Raw genomic sequence first — 16,821 nt, forward strand, 5'->3', positions numbered from 1 at the left:
GAGAGAAATACATATATATAATTTACATATATACTACTTAGACTACTCAGAGTATACTGTTTATGCTATATTCATATAGATCCTATATAATAAATGCTCATATACATACACATGTGTGTAGATGTACATATACAAATGAATATTTATATAAATATATATTCTCATCTCTGACAGTCTGTGATCCTGGCCAAGGTATTTGCCCCCTCCATGGCCTATTTAACTCTTTTAATACTATATATTGCAAAGAAAGTGTCATCCTCCATTTGTAGAGACAGCTTCCTTATCTGGGAGTTTCCCATGCCACAGAAATCAAAATTCCACTCCCCATTCCTATCTTTATATTTCCAGACAGATATTTTTTCAGAAAGCTGGTTGCCATTAACATTCAACAGATGTTCTTTTGGAAATCGTATATAAAAATCTCAAAAACTAAATTTATTTAAACACAAAGCATATTATACCAAGCTTTCTGAGCTGTGAGCTTTATACTATACCATGAACCTTCTTCACACTGAAAACATGAGAAGAAAGAGGAAGTCTTTATTGAGCCATCTGTCAGATGTCAAGTTCAACCCATGTCCTGGACTACTTTTCCTTCCCTTTCTTAGATGAGGTGTTAAAGTGCAAAAGCTTCAGGGCCCTCATTTCCCCTAAACAATGCATATATTGAAGGCAATAGAGATAAAATAAAGTCCTTTGCTGAAGTGTTTGGGATTAAAAAGAAGTCAGTCTGATTACAGATTTAAGGGGGAAAAAGTTATGTCCATATATGCACACATCGAAGGAATTGTGTTTTGTTTATTTGAGACATGCTTTGTAGAAAACGAACATTTTAGTAAAACTTGGGGCAACAGGTGGTTCAGGGGATAGAGAGCAAGGCCTGGAGATGGTAGGTCTTGGGTTCAAATCTAGCCTCAGATGCATCCTCATGGTGTGACCCTAGGCAAGTCACATAACCCCAATAGCCTAGCCATTACTGTTCTGCCTTGAAACAGATACTTAGTACCAATTCTAAGACTAAAGGTAAGAGTTTATTTAGTAAATGTGTAATTTACTTTGTAATTGTAATGTAGAAAAGAAATGTAAATTTGTAAAAAAATACTAAATTTAGTAACAGGACATGGCTTTAAAACTGTCCTTCTTAATAGCTATTAACTTTGTAATTGGGGCAGCTAGGTGGCACAGTGAATAGAGCACCAGGTCTGGAGTCAGAAAGAATAAGGTCTTCTGGAGTTCAAATCCAGCCTCAGATACTTCCTAGCTATGTGACCTGAAGCAAATCACTTAATCCTACTTGCCTCAGTTTCTTTATCTGTAAAATGAACTGGAGAAGAAAATGGCAAACCACTTCAGTATCTTTGCCAAGAAAACTCCAAATGGGGTCACCACCACACTGTATTTTCTGTGTTCTAAGTTCTCCTTATCCCCAGCAGTTAATTTTCTGAGTTGCTTAGTAGCAAAAAATAAAATAAAAACCTGTCTAGCTTTCTGATGATGAATGTCTTTCAAATATACATTGTATACTTCTATGTAGTTACATAGGTATGAAATGTACCCTGATAGAAAGCCTAGCATAGAGTCAGAAAAGTGTGTGTTCAAGTTTTGTCCCTGAGATGTACTGGCTGTGTCACCCTGGGCAAGTCACTTAGCCGGTCAGTGCCCTGAGTAACTAAGACTGTAACAGACTGGTCGATGATCTGCACTGGTGAAGGTAGTTTCCAAACTTATCCTCCTCCATCAATGAGAGTCCAAATCCAGAGCCCAAAGTAAAGACAAATACAATTAAGTACATATATACCAGTTATCTTGACCTGTGCTTTTATTGGTGTTGGAACACCTGGTATGGAAAGGCCCTTCACCAGTGTAGACCAGCAATTAATTTGTAATTTTCAATGCTGAGATGTTAATGACTTCCCAGGTGGTCAGGTTCCCTGTGCCTGTCAGAGTCAGAGTTCCAAGGCCAGCTTTCTCTCCACATTGCTTCTCAGTTACTGAGAAGCTATAAACTGCACTGAGCATTTTCGCTTCCCTGGCTTTCTAGTATGGATTATATCCTCTAGGTCTTTATTTTGATATTTATTTGTCGGAGCCAAGGATTTGCCCGGTCTTTGCTATGTTAAGAAGTCATGCTCATCATTTTAGAACATTTTGATTTCTTTCACTGGAAAGGCTTTTAATGACGAAAGCCCTGAGGTAGAGGACTGGCAGACAAAATAGAAAATATGCTCCTCCTCCCCTCCACCCCCCCCCCCATCTTCTTAGGGTTAGTGGCTAAATCCCGCCTACACAAATGTAGTAGGTCATTACTAAAGTACAATGCCCTTTTTTAATCCCTCAGGCAAGTGAAATGATAATGTGAACAGTCACTACTAGCTGAAATCAGGAAACCTGAGAGCAAGAATTTGGGAAGTCAAAAAGCTATTGTAGGGCAGGGAAAACTGATGCTCTTGTTTCTTGCCCTTGAACATTAGCTAAATAAATACATACATACATAAATAAGCGAGATGATTAGAAATGAAGGGTTTGCGAAACAGATCCATTGTGGCGTGGTGTGCAGTGAAGATGAGTAAATCCACAGAATGAGCAGCAGGCAGAGGGAGAGACCTTCTCTATCCTGTGCCAGCTGAGCCGGCGTGGCTGCTTCTCTCAAAGGTCGCTTTTGGGGGGAAGAGGGGGCGTGAAATAAAGTGAACATTTGGCTGTGGCCGAGGAGTGGTTACCCCCAAAAAATGTGAAAAAGAAGACGAAAGCCAGTGGAAAAATTGTCTTGTTCCTGATCTGCTAACACTCCCGACCTCCCCTCCTGCATCTAGGCTGACGGATGGATGGGGCTTTTTTAAACGTCACTGCAACCAGATCCACGGGTGCAGCTTCTGCTTTACCGCAGAGTGATGCAGTTGTGTATAATTCAGCATGTGGTGCCTAGAAACAGGCTGAGGGGGAAGTAGCTGACCAGGATGCATGCAATGTGCAGGGGAGGCTTCTCTGAAGCGGAGGGAGCGAGGGACCCACGGAACCTGGGAAATTCCGCCAGCTGCAGAGAGGGAGGAGACATTTCTCAGGGAGGCTTCAAGTTGATACTGTGAGCAGAAGGAAGGAGGTGCTTGGAGCTGGGTCACTCAGCCTCCCGGCCTCTTAAAGGGAAGCAGTTTGGACAGGGGAGGGGAGGCTGCACCCTGGGAGAAGCCCAGCTAGCTCAAGCCCTCCCCTCCTCGCCTTTCCCCACCCCCACCCCCTTTCCTTGAGAACATTGCACACTGTGCAGATAGCAACTACTCTGGGGGCTGTACCTGTCTTAACCGGAGCATGTGGACAGGCAGCAGACATTTGGGGCCATAACAGCCCGGCAATGCAAAGAGCAGCAGCTTTTGAGGGGCTGCAGAGAGAAGCAGAAAATCAATAAAACTAAGTCCAGGAGCTGAAGGAGGAACAGAGGCCAACCATCGCCTGCTTTTTTAGCCTTTCTTAGTATTATTTTTTAATGAGGACTACCTGCCAAGGAGCGAAGAAACAGATCTGCAGAGCCTTCGTTTCCTCTCCTGACCTCTAGTTTACATCACTAACTGGTGACAGTCACATCTCCATACACAGTACCTGCCACTTCAGCCGCTCAGAATCATAGAAGCGTCTTTGTATGCTGCAGACATGGCTAGCCAGCAGGATTCAGGCTTCTTTGAAATCAGTATCAAATATTTACTGAAATCCTGGAGCAATAGTGAGTAGTAGAAAACCGATCTCTTTTTCATACTGTGTAATGTTTGCTCAGTAATGTGGGTAACTCAGATAATAAAATCCCGAATTAGATTTGGTTACTGTTATTGCAAACCCAGGAAGTTTGAATTTTTTTTTTGTTTACATCTGTTGTGAAAAAAAATAAAAATATCAGAGATTTAATTAAGCGCAAAGACTGTAATGGGATTTCACTAGATTTTGCTTGATTAAATTTTCAAGTTAGAATTGCTTTCAGACTCCCTGGTATATCCAATACCAGGCATTCCAGGCAGCATTTCCTGCCTTGATGTTTATTTGATTTGTTCAGGCTTTATCTAAATATTTTGTGAAGTGCTGTTTAATCAAAGGGGTGTGGCATGGCTCTACCAGTACTTTGTAATTATTTTATTATGGCATTATTGTCTAAGGAAAAAGTACTTGACATTCCCAAATCTGAGATTCATCATTTTGAGAATATAAGGCTATTTGCAGATTCATTTTCTCTATCTTGCCCCTCTATTTAATATTCACACTCCTGTGTAGTACTGAAATCTAAGGGAAGAATTCTCTCCCCATACAAAAAAAAAAAAAACACACACACACACACACAAACACCAGGATATTTTCATAGTCTAGATAGGGAGTCTTGTAAAATGTAAACAAGTGAGATTCAAATGCTTCCCCATTTATTACAATATTAGCCATACTATGGATTCTGTAGTTATATTCTGAGTCTATCTAAAGATTTTCAAGAATGTAGTATTTCATAAAAGATAATCTAAAAATACTTTTGATGCCAGAATCAGATCAAAATCAGGCCTTCAGGTGATCCATGATGCCACCTATTTTTGTCTGGAGTTTAAAAAGAGAGTGTCATCAGAAAGCTTTGTGCTTGTTTTGGTTAGAAAACCAGCAGAAATTTTAGACCTCTTAACAAAACCATGCTTCATAACTAAGCACATTTTGGAATACAAAACAAGGTCTCCTGGAAAATTCTGATATTGGATCATGTACATGTTGATGATCACAGGATATACAATTAATTATCCCCTACACAAAATAACCTGTGGCAATGATTAATCCCAAGCAAACAAACCCTATGGATAAAATCCTGTAGTTTAATTACTAAGGGAAAAAAATTAAAACAACAAAGCATTTCTACCTGAATGGTTGGCTGGGATATTCTAAATGATAATCATAGAAACCATTTTTTTCCAGGTCATTTTGTACTACCCTTTTCACTACAGGAGTTATCTGTAGCTGTTTTTCTGCCAAGAAGGTAAAACCATTTGGGAATAATGCTGTTACCCAAACATCACTGCTTTATTTGTTATCATCAAAAACTATTTAACTCAGATTCATCAGTGTTATATACATTGTTCCTAAAAATGAATCTCTGACTACCTTTTGATTAATCTAAGGAAATAGGATAATAGAATGCTTTATGACACTGATATAACAGTAGATACCCCAAAATTAATTGTTTTACTATAAAAAGAAAGAAGTACCTTGTAGTTTTATTCTCAGTGGCTTATTTTAACCCTTATTCAAATACTCTCAAAACAAAGACCAAATTCTACTTTTCCTCCCATATTTTTGTCATCGCATCCTTATAAGTAAACTGATGTGACAATATTCAGACCAATGGGATTTGTTTTAAAAATCATTCTCTCTCTCTTTCTTTTTTTTCTCTATCACTCTTTCTCTGTCTTCAGATTCATTGTGCAGAAGATTCTACAGATCACCCCATTCAATTCTTCAGTCTTGTACCTTTTTAGACCAGGAATTGTTTTTAAGTGATGTTTGTTTTTCTCTATCGAAAGCATGGGTTACTCAAAACGCCCTCCTACTGCATTACACAAGAGTAAAATTGACATTTCTCTCATCTTTCCTTGTAGACAGATAGGTTTCTCAGCCCTTGCCTAAAAGAAAAAGAGGAAACAAGAGTCTAACAAGTCTTTCACAAGTTTGTTGCTACACTAACCAGCTTACAGCCCAGGATGAGCCTGCTTACTCAATTTTGCATACTTTTCAGTGGCTAGGAGATAAAGGAATTTGACTTTTCACAGAAGCCCCAGGGCTTGAAACTGCTCTGTTTAACCTGGTTTGAGGGAAGCACCACCGCATATGTGAATGCCACACTTGCACATGCATGCCTCACATCATATTTTGGGGAAGTTATTGGGCCTGCCCCACATACCTGAGAAAAGAATCAGCTCCCTAATTATATTATAGTTCCTGCCCAACAGTAGTAATATCTGCAAAAGTGTAATTAAAAAATAAACAAAGTATACGTTCATAATTGATAGCATGCCAGAAAGGTGGGGTAGGAAAGTTGATTCCATAAAAGTTTCCAGTTTAAGATTTCGATTAAACTGGCACAAAATGGAAAGAGTATTTGTGTCCATGTATTTGCACTTGCCTCTTCCCTAGACCAAGTTAATTAAATTAGGCATTGCCTGCCAGAATGTATTAGCTTTCTACACAGAGCATTCACTATGTGACTTTTTCCTCCTAAGTATTAGAGCTGCAAAGTTTTGACCTGTTGCCCTTTGATCAATGTGATACCAGGGTAAAAGAGTATCAATACTTACAAACAAAGTATTATTTCCCATTAAAGTGTTCTCTCTCTCTCTCTCTCTCTCTCTCTCTCTCTCTCTCTCTCTCTCTCTCTCTCTCTCTCTCTCTCTCTCTCTCCTCACACACACACACATACATATATACACATGTGAATGGATGGTTATATCACAAATACATGAATCAGACCCTTTATCTAGAATGTCTTCCACTGCCTACTTCTCTGGATCAGAATTCAACATCTTTGGTAATTCCCATCTACTCAGCCTGCCCAGTAAACATTAAATAAAGGAGGAGGCCTCCATGGGCAATTAACATGGTTCAGAATAAAGAGTGCTGGATTGGAGCGGATCTGGGTTCAAATACCAGCTGTGCTACATATTTGAGTGATCATGGGCAGGTCCCTTCATTTTCCCCTTATTTAAAATGAGAGGTTGGACAGGATGATCTCCAAGGTTCCAAATCTGTGATTCAAAGCAGCAGATATTAATAAAAATCCTTCCTGTTTAATTTTTTTCTCTTCCAAGTTTACCCTTCTAGCTCAGTTTCTTTAGACTAATTTTAAAATGAGTTTGCCTTTTTTTTCATCACATACCAGCTATTCCGGGGTCGGCTAGAAAAGAGGAAGTGGTTTGGAAGTGATCTGAGTAACAGATTTAGATCATCTTGGGGTTTAAAATATATTGTAGGAAATCCACAGGTATATAAATGAGAGTTGCATTTGTGTCATTTTGCAATTAGGAATATGTTGCTTTGTATTATCCTTAATGTTGGTTTATTGGTGTGCTGCCCCTCCAAGCTATATTGGAAACATATTACGGGCCAGTCTTCCTTTTTTTGTCTTTATTATCTACCCATAATTGTTAGTCATTTTAATATATGCTCATCAGTGAATGAATGAAGGTATACTGCAGAAACTCAGCCAGCAGTGCTACCTTGTTCTTTCTTCCCAATGATTCATTGTTCTTGTAAAGAATTTATGTCTCCTCACAATGGGCAAGATCTTCCAACTGGGTATAGGAGTGTTTTAGAAGCCTATTAAGTAACTCTTTCAAGTCTGAAGGGGTACCATTTGGTAGATTAAATCCTATTCATGAAGTGCCTCTTCCTCCTTCCTTCCTTCCTTCCTTCCTTCCTTCCTTCCTTCCTTCCTTCCTTCCTTCCTTCCTTTATTTCTCTTTCTTTCTTTCTTTCTTTCTTCCTTCCTTCCTTCCTTTATTTCTCTTTCTTTCTTTCTTTCTTTCTTTCTTTCTTTCTTTCTTTCTTTCTTTCTTTCTTTCTTTCTTTCTTTCTTTCTTTCTTTCTTTCTTTCTTTCTTCCTTCCTTCCTTCCTTTATTTCTCTTTCTTTCTTCCTTTCATTCATTCTTTCTTTCTTTCTTTCTTTCTTTCTTCCTTCCTTTCTTTCTTCCTTCCTTTCTTTCTTTCTTCCTTCCTTCCTTTCTTTCTTTCTTTCTTTCTTTCTTTCTTTCTTTCTTTCTTTCTTTCTTTCTTTCTTTCTTTCTTTCTTTCTTTCTTTCTTTCTTTCTTTCTTTCTTTCTTTCTTTCTTTCTTTCTTTCTTGTTTTTCTCTTTCCATCATCCTTCCTTTCTCCTTTCCTTCCTTCCTTCCTTTGTTTCTTTCTTTCTCTGTTTCTCTTACTTTCCCCTTTGGCTTTGTGGTATGAAAGAGTTAACATACTTTGCAAAGTCCAGTGTGCCACAGGGTGGCTTCTGCCAATCGGGAGAAATCTGACTCAGCATTTCTGAGTTGTGTTGTTGAGATGAGTTGTGATAATAGCTCTAACTCTCTTTAACCCAGAAATGGAAAATGGTCTGAGACCAAAAGAAATCTTGCTATAGGCAAGTCAGAATTGAAAATGCCACCCCTTAGTGGCAGCCCTCACTGCATTTATTTATTTAGATTATTGATGCTAATGGAGACCTCAGGCATCATCTCAAGGACACTGGTAAGGAGGAGAAAGAAGGGTTTGCATAAATGTTACAGAAGAGCTGAGGGTGGTTTTAAATGCAGGGCTGATTGGACAGTGAAGGTATCCAAAGGATAAGCAAGTCCAAAGACAGTATGTTATGGAGGGAAGAGCATTTGATTTGGAACTAGAACATTTGGGTTCCAATTGTGACTCTCTCAGGAGGTCACCTGAGTGACCTTGGGCAAATCACTGAATTGCCTGGACTCCTGAGTTTCTTCATCTGTAACATGTGCCTTCAAACTCACAATAAATCTATGATCCTAAGTGATTTGCCTTAGCTGAAGCTTGATCAAGTATTACAGCCGCCTTCCCAAGGACCCTTCCTTCGCTTTCAGTTCTCTTAACCAGAAGCAAATACCTGATTCTATCCTTGGCACTTAGGAGTATATAATAAAGATTTGGTTTTTATCCACTCTCGTGGTAGTCTTATGTGTTATAGAGAAACTCATAGTCAGCATAAATAGAGGATAATAAAGAGATCCAGTCATACTCCATAAGTAGACCACTGCCACAAAGAGGTATTCTTCCTTCCTTCCTTCCTTCAGTAAGGTATGAATGGCTCTCTTGCCCTAGGCAGGGTGGTATGGACTCTGTGGGTTGCAGAGGTGATTAATTCAGCTCCATTTGACAATTATTTAATGAGTGCCTTCTGGTGTCAAGGTGCTGGAAGCTTAGAGAGATGGGGAAGTGTCTACAAGTCAAATATAGAGGAAAACTCATTGGATATCCATTCAGAAGACCTGGGTTTGAGTTTTGGTTTTGTAGTTTACTGATTTTGTGATTTGGAGCAATTCATCTCTCTGAATCTCACTTTGCTGGTCTGTAGAATGGGGACAATAATACTTGTACTGTCTGCCTCATCAGGTGGTTGTGAAGATCAAATGAGATCATATATATATATATATATATATATATATATATATATATATATATATATATACAGAGAGAGAGATTATGTGTATATATTTTGTGTTTGTGTATAATGCATGTTTGTGTATTTAATAATCTAATCAGGGAGATTAAACAGATATCCAGCTTATTATTCAGTTAGTTTTGCTTAAAGGAAAAATGTTAAAATCTCCCACAAAAGAGATATAAACAAAGTGTTAGAGGTTCAGAGGAAAGGGAGACACAGATTACTTTCCACTTATGGGAATCAGGAAAGATTTCACAGGAGGAAGAAAGGAACTAGCCAAGCTTTTAGTAAGCATTTTTCTAAGCTTTTTCTAAATATTATTTACCCCTCCCAACTATCTTAAAGAGATGGGTGCTATTATTAACCCCATTTTACACTTGAGGAAAGTGAGTCAAACAGGGGTTGAGTGACTTGTTCACAGTCATACAGCTTGGAAGTGTTTGAGGCCAGATTTGAACTCTATCTACTCTGCCACCTAACTGTTGCCTCATATGTGAAGTTAGAGAAGGACTATAATAAATGCTTATTAAGGCAGCTGGGTGGTTTAGTGGGTGTAGAAGCAGGCTGAGAGACAAGAGGTCCTTGGGTTCAAAACTGTCCTCAAATACTGCTTAGCTGTGTGACCCTGGGCAAGTCACTACTTCAATTACCCCTAGGGCTCTTCTGCTTTGAAACTGATCAAATCAAGTCTAAGACAGAAGGTAAGGGTTTTTAAAAATAAAAAAATAAATAAATGATTATTGATGATGATAAAGATGAAGATCATGAGAAACAATAACTCACCTTTGTATAGTGCTCTGAGATTTGCAAAGTTCTATATGTGTCCTGTGTATGCCTGTGTTATCAATGAAGGGAATGGTACCCATCTTCCCTTTCGAAATGCATTATTCAGACCCAAATGGTAATTCTTTGTGTGCCCTGCCCAAAGGAAGAATGATATAGTGGATCCAGTGCTAGACTTGGAGTTGACTCCTTTATTAGAATGTGAGTTTCTTAGAGCACAGGAGCAAGGGACAGTCTTTACTTTTCTGTCTGTGTCTTTAGTCCTTAGGAGGATTAGCTTTGAGTGGCAAATGATCAGTTTAGTTTTGAATATATTGAATGTGAGGTGCTAGCGGGATATATGTCAAAATAAGTAGCAGAAGGTCATTGGAAATGTGTATTTTGAAATATGATCAGTTTATGAATGAAACAGATTATAGATAGTTTGGCATTTAAGAATATTTTTCTGCTACCATTCACAAGTTAGAAGTTGCTCCAGAATCACAGATTTCTTATAGTCCTCCAGGATGTCTTTGTATTACTCTCCTAGCATGATAGTACTTGCCTCATATACTCTAGCTGCAGAATGCCTCAAGAATAGTGAGGACTTGATAGGTTCTCCCTACGTGATTATCAGTGACATTTAATAGGATCACAGGACCAGATTAGAACTAGAAAGAGATCATTGAGTGAAGCCCAGTTTTTCCATTTTATAGATGAAGAAATTGAGATCCAAAGAGGGGAGTGAAATGGCTTGCCCAAAGCTCATAGATTAAAAAAAAAAAAGAACTAAGATTCAAATCCAGGGCATCTAAGCCCATAGACTTCCATTATACTCTTCTGCCTCTACTTTTTTAAAAGCTTAGAAGTAGTATTATTTATGGTTCTCTTTAAACCAACTTGTGCTAGGGTTGGGTAGTAGGTAGAATTGGTAGCTCAAAAATTAACCCTTATCTTAAAGATAAATATGTTCAACACTTTCTTTAATTAATATTGCAACTATTTGCTAACAGCTAAAATCCTGCCTTCTACAGAAAATTTTTCCAAACAGTCCCTCTAAATTAAAAATGTCTTTCCTCTGTCAGTTATCACCAATTTATTCTGTATATAACTCATTTGTACATAGTGATTTGCATGTTGTTTTCCTCTGTTTCACTGTGAGCTTCTTCAGAGCAAAGACTGGTTTTTGCCCCTCTTTGTATTCCTAGCAATTAGCACAGTGCCATAGTAAGGCACATAGTAGGTGCTTAATAAACATTTATTGACTAATGAGTTAACAGCCAGTTTTTTGAACTGTGTGTTGGTTTGTTTGTTTGTTTGTTTTGGTGGGGAGGGAGATAGGAAGAGTCCACTGAGAGAAAATTATAAGAAACATATTACAGGTGAATTATGCTTGATATATGTTTCTTTAAGATTCTTAATGTTTGTTTCTTCTATAAGTTTATTTTTTAATTTTAGTGGTTCAAGGAAAGAAAAATGCATCAAGAGCTTTTCAAATCTACATCTCTTCTGTAATAGAGGTGATGCTTATCTTGTTGAATAGAGAAAATTCCTTTAATGTGTTCTCCTTTAGTTGAAAAACTCCCACTAATTCAAAATGACTTATAGCAGTAGAGTCCAAAGAGAGCCAGGAATATTGCAATCTGACCATAATCCAGAAATTTTACTTTACTGATAGTTCATCTTTGTCCACATGGAACCATTTACTAAGCTGGTGGCCAATGAGTGATTGAATTTCCCTTTCTTTCCCTCCCTGTCTGACCATGTTGCTGCCTGGTGCAGTCATCATCAAACACTGAGATGGTTAAAAGGAAGAAGGAGAGAGGGAGAAAGGGGATCTGGTTTATGGAGGTTCATCAGCTTCAGGATATTTTAAGAGTTTCCCATATGTAGATATTTCAGGGGATATAAAATGCATCTGTCAACAGTAAAATCAACAAAAATAAAATCCTTTATATTGGTTTTTATTATAAAATCTTTGTCAACTCTGGAATATATAAAGTACTCTCCATACAACAACCATGAGAGATGTCAATCATCCAGTAAGCATTTATTTATTTATTTGGTTAATTGGTCTGTTTTTAACCCTTACCTTCTTTCTTAGTTCCAAGATAGAAGAGTAGCAAGGGGTAGGCAGTTGGAGTTTAGTGACTTGCCCAGGGTAACACAGATAGGAAGTGACTGAGGCCAGATTTGATCAACAAGCATTTATTTAGGGCCTACTATGGACCACACTCAGAAAGCTGGAGACAAAAATAGAATAGCCCCTTTCAATATGCTTTCATTTTCATGGGGAGAGAAAATGCATTTATGTAGGTAAATACAAAACACATAAAAAAGATGACCTTGGAGAGGAAGAATCTAGAAGCAGAGGGAGGCAAGAAAGGCTTATAGGAGGTGGCAGTAGAGCTGAGGATTGATGGAAATCAATACTGTTATCCCCATTTTATAGGTGAGGAAGCTGTGGATCAGAGACACTAAGTGATATAAGGTTACACTCAGAGAATGACATCTTTCTTATGTTATCTGGATGGATGGATTGATGGATGGATGGGTGGGTAGATGGATGAAGAGATAGACAAACAGCATTTATTAAGTGCCTCTCATGTGCTCAGAACTGTGAATGTGAATAGTTAGACAGAGTCAATATAGTGTAATGGAATGGTCTCCAGACTGACTTAAAAGACTTGAACTCCGCCATTTACTTTGACCTTGACCAGGTCACCCAAGATGTCTCTAGACCTCTGTTCTTCATTTCTAAAATTTGGGGTTTGAATTGGATAATTTATAAGTTTCCTTCCATTTCTTTTTTATCTTTACCTTCTCTCTTAGAATCCATACTGTGTCAATTTTAAAGTTGAAGAGGAAGGTAGGTAATTGGGGTTAAATGACTTTCCCAGCATCACAAATCTAGGAAGTATCTGATGTCAAATATGACCCCAGGATCTTCTATCTCTAAGTCTGGTGTTCCATTCACTGGCCCATTTGTTTCCTTACATTTATAAATCTACACAGCAATCCTAATCTTCGCTCATTGAATCTCTCTATCATACCTCTATTCCAAACCTCCTCTTTTCTCCTTAAGATTCTTTAATTCCCCTTCCTCTCAGAAGAGGATCTCATATCCTACTTTATAGAGAAAATAGAGGCTACTTGGGAGTTTTCTCTTTTCTTCTCATATTTCAAAATCCTTCAACATCATCCTTCCAGCCTCTTCTCTTTTGTTTCAGCCTCTGATGAAGGGGCTCTTCTGGCCAGTGTCAACCCTTCTACTTGTGTTCTTAAGCCTATCTTCACTGTCTTTCCCCTTAGATCACCTTCCTTCCTTTCCCTTATCTACTTGCTACCTAAAAACATACCCAGATCACTCCCAGCTTCAAAACAAAAACTTCAATTGACCCTCAAACTACCATCCTATGTCCCTCCATCCTTTAACACCCAAACCCTAGAAGGAGGCCATCTATCTACATTTGTGCCCACTTCTCCCATTGACTCCCCAATCCATTGAAATGTTGCTTTCAAACTCTTCATCCAATTGTGACTGTTCTCTCTAATATAATAATATCTTTGTTGACAACAACAACCCCTTTGCAGTGCCCATTGTTTTTGACATCTCTAAGATGGATGTTAATCTAAATATTCTCTCTGCTTTACGTTTACATGACAATGTTCTCTCCTGGTTTCTTCCTACCTGACAGCTGCTACTTGGTATCCTTTGGTCAAACATATCCTAGCCCCTCACCATAGGTTTTATGAGTAGCCAATTGGCTTGACTGCTAGAGTCAATACATAGAGGAAATGAATATGTAGTTGGACTTTGAATTCTCATCTTTCCATGACAAATCAAGAATTTTTTCAATTGCAAGAAGCAATCGAAAAGTTACCCGATTTTTAAAAACTTGGCATCATCCTTGTCTCTTCTTTTTCTACTCTATATTCTATCAATTACCAACTCTTGTTGATTCTGTCTGTCCCATATGTCTGGCATCCATCCCTGGGTAAAGTACTTACCCTCTCTTTGTCTCAGTTTCCTTATCTGTAAAATGAACATAATAGACATATCTGCTTTGTAGGCTTGCCTTGAGATTTGAGAAAATATAAAATAATAATTATAAGATGCTTAGCACAGTGCCTTGGTACAAAATAAATGTTAGTCATCATCATTATTATTTAATAAATTAATAATTATTATTACATATAAAATATTCATAGCAATATGATGTATATTTATATAACACATCGTATAGAATATTAAATTATTCATGTTATTCATATCTTTGTTATATTAGTAGTAATAATATTAATAACATTATAAAAACAAAATTCTGATTCACACTCATTGTTTTTATCTTTGATTAAGATCTCTTTATGAAGTTAAAGCCCATAGTTTAACCTTAATTACTTAAAGTATATAATTAGTATCCATCTAAGAAACCTATTGCCTCATGAATTTAGGTTTTTGTATCTTTATTCCTCATTCTACTGTTTCTCTTAGAACTTTCTAAATCTTGGCCATGCCATTCCCTTTTTCTGCCCCACTCCCATGCCTCCAATAGCCACCCCTTCCCATAATGCCTTCTGGGCAATGACTACAGTTTGCATACCTGCTTAGCAGAGCCAATATTGCTTTCTCAGCCAGTTCCTGAATTCAGGGATGGCATTTGTGGAATATTATTACATGGTTGGGACTGACCTTACATACATGTCCTCTATACCACATTTGTTGACTAGAATTGTAACACCAGAGAACCTTTACCTATAGGAAGGAAGGGAGACTTGTGAAAGATTAGAACTTACATCCTGAGAAAATCATTAGGATATTCTGTCTTCCAGAAATATATATGGACCTCCTAAGTAAGCTTTACTAGAAATCATCTATTTTAACCTTTTTGCTTTCTCCCAAATCTCAGAATCTCAGATTTATAAGGGACGTCTAACATCATTTAGATCAACCTCTTTTGAATAAGAATGTCCTTTGCAATAGAGCTAACAAGTAATCATCCAGATCTTACTTGCAGAACCCCTAGGGAGGAGGGACCCTTCTCAGGCAGCCCCATTGAGGTCAATAAATAAGACAATGGATAGAGCACTGATCTTGGAAGTCAAAAAGACAGGAGTCTAATTCAGCTTCAGACACTTATTAGTCTTGTGATCCTAGGAAAGTCACTTCACTTTGGTCTTCCTCAGTTTCATTAAATGGGGCTAATAATTGAGCGCTTGCCTCCCAAGGTTGTGAGATGACATATCTCCTTCTGACTTTCCAATTCTACTTTTGGATGGTGCTCATTTTAGAAAGTTTCCTTTACATCAAAATTCACTTTGATCTTTTTTCTCCTTGTTCTTCCCTCAGGAGTTAAAAAAGATGAACATTTCCAACCATTCTTCATTATAGTTCTTCAGTGACTTAAAGAGTCCTGTCTCTAACAACTGAATACCTTAGTTACACTAGAGAGGAAATGTATGTGTATGAATATCACATGATTCTATATTTCCATCTGTTAAGTTTAGAGATTCTCTCTCTTACATTCATATAAATGCAACCTTTCTCAATTCCAAAGAGCATGTAAGCAGATAACTTAGTCACCAAGAAGTCCAGTTGCTAAGCAATAAAAGTTTATTATCTGCCAAGGTATCAGACTCTACAAAGAGTCTGATTCTGTTCATCCCTTTCTTCTGTTTAGTCATTTGTTGAGAAGGAAGTGGAAACTTAAGCCAAGTCATTTTCATTTCAAGTTGGTATTTAAAGGGTTTTAAATCTTTTTTTTCTAGAAGTCATTCAAATCTGAATTAAATGCTTTTATTACACCAATTTAATATCCAAGTCTTATTGTTTCTGCCCCTTGCTGTTGTGAACCAACTACAAAGTAGTATAACAGCGAAGGATAGGTAATCATCTTTGAAACATCCAGTTTCCAAGTTAATGCCACAAGTGTATGGGAAATTTACAATTAAGTTTCCATTAAGAAAGCTCTGAAAGCTTCAGAAACATTAGACTGATCTCTTTGGTATAACCCTTAGTAGATAAATATATGTTTTGGCATCTTACATGAAGTTAAGGCATTAGATTTAACTAAGACAATGGTCTTGTAAAATTCCATTTGTAGTCTTGCATTTATTTCAGAAGTCATCAAATCAATAAAATGTCAGCACAGAAGAAGCAAATCAATAATAGAGAAGAGAACAGATCTGGATTTTCTTACTTAGACTTTCACTGTGTTTGGTTTTTTTCTATGACCCATGCATGGATAAGCTTATTGTGCCTTACTATATAAAATAGGCATACTTCATATTTGCTTTCTTATTATTAATGTAAAAAGTGCTTTTAAAAGCCTAGATGAAAATGACATTGATGGAAATGCACTCCAATGTTTTATGACACCTCTTCAGTAGCACCATATTTATACTTAATGTGGGTAATTAAAAATTCACAATTAAAGTCTATCTGATATGGACATATAATCCCAACTCTTTAAGTTCCCAATCTTTCCTTTTTTGTCTGAAGAATAAAAAGTTGTATGATTAGAAATCCTATCTGATTATTTGTTTTGTTAATTTTACAATAAGTTACTGTGGTGTTTAACCCCATAAAAAGTCACTGAAAGGGCTAACTGGAATCTTAACAACATGTCTGATGGCCTCTTAGCTGAAGCCCAAATCCTCTGGATATGGGAATTCCTTAATATGTTCTCCATAGTTGCAATAAAATCAGGTTTTGAAGGAAAAGCAAGGTTTCTTGTAGCACTACAGTTTTATTTGGAAACATTGACACAGAACAGGAAGGTTATTTCCCAAATTTTTGCATGTAACATGCCTGAGTTAACGTGTCTAGGAACAACTTGGGGAAATAGGTCATAGAGGGAGATGCAAAGGTCTGAGAAAAATCTG

At 37.4% G+C, this 16,821-nt stretch overlaps 1 protein-coding gene across 8 annotated transcripts in view; it reads left to right on the top strand.

Moving 5' to 3' along the window:
- FRY (FRY microtubule binding protein) overlaps positions 1–16,821 on the top strand; it is a 502,970-nt gene that overhangs the window by 177,660 nt on the left and 308,489 nt on the right. For 2 of the 8 annotated variants that reach the window (XM_056825140.1, XM_056825145.1), the window contains exon 1: positions 2,286–3,715. The exons of 4 other annotated variants lie outside the window; for them this stretch is intronic. In XM_056825140.1, coding sequence (XP_056681118.1) covers positions 3,646–3,715 — 70 coding nt within the window. In that variant the 5' untranslated portion in view covers positions 2,286–3,645. Of the gene's footprint in view, positions 1–2,283; positions 3,716–16,821 lie in introns of those variants that run through there. 2 more of the 8 variants (XM_056825144.1, XM_001367491.4) reach the window with 2 other exon arrangements.

Source organism: Monodelphis domestica, chromosome 4 (assembly GCF_027887165.1).
Source record: "Monodelphis domestica isolate mMonDom1 chromosome 4, mMonDom1.pri, whole genome shotgun sequence".
NCBI classification, from domain to species: domain Eukaryota; kingdom Metazoa; phylum Chordata; class Mammalia; order Didelphimorphia; family Didelphidae; genus Monodelphis; species Monodelphis domestica.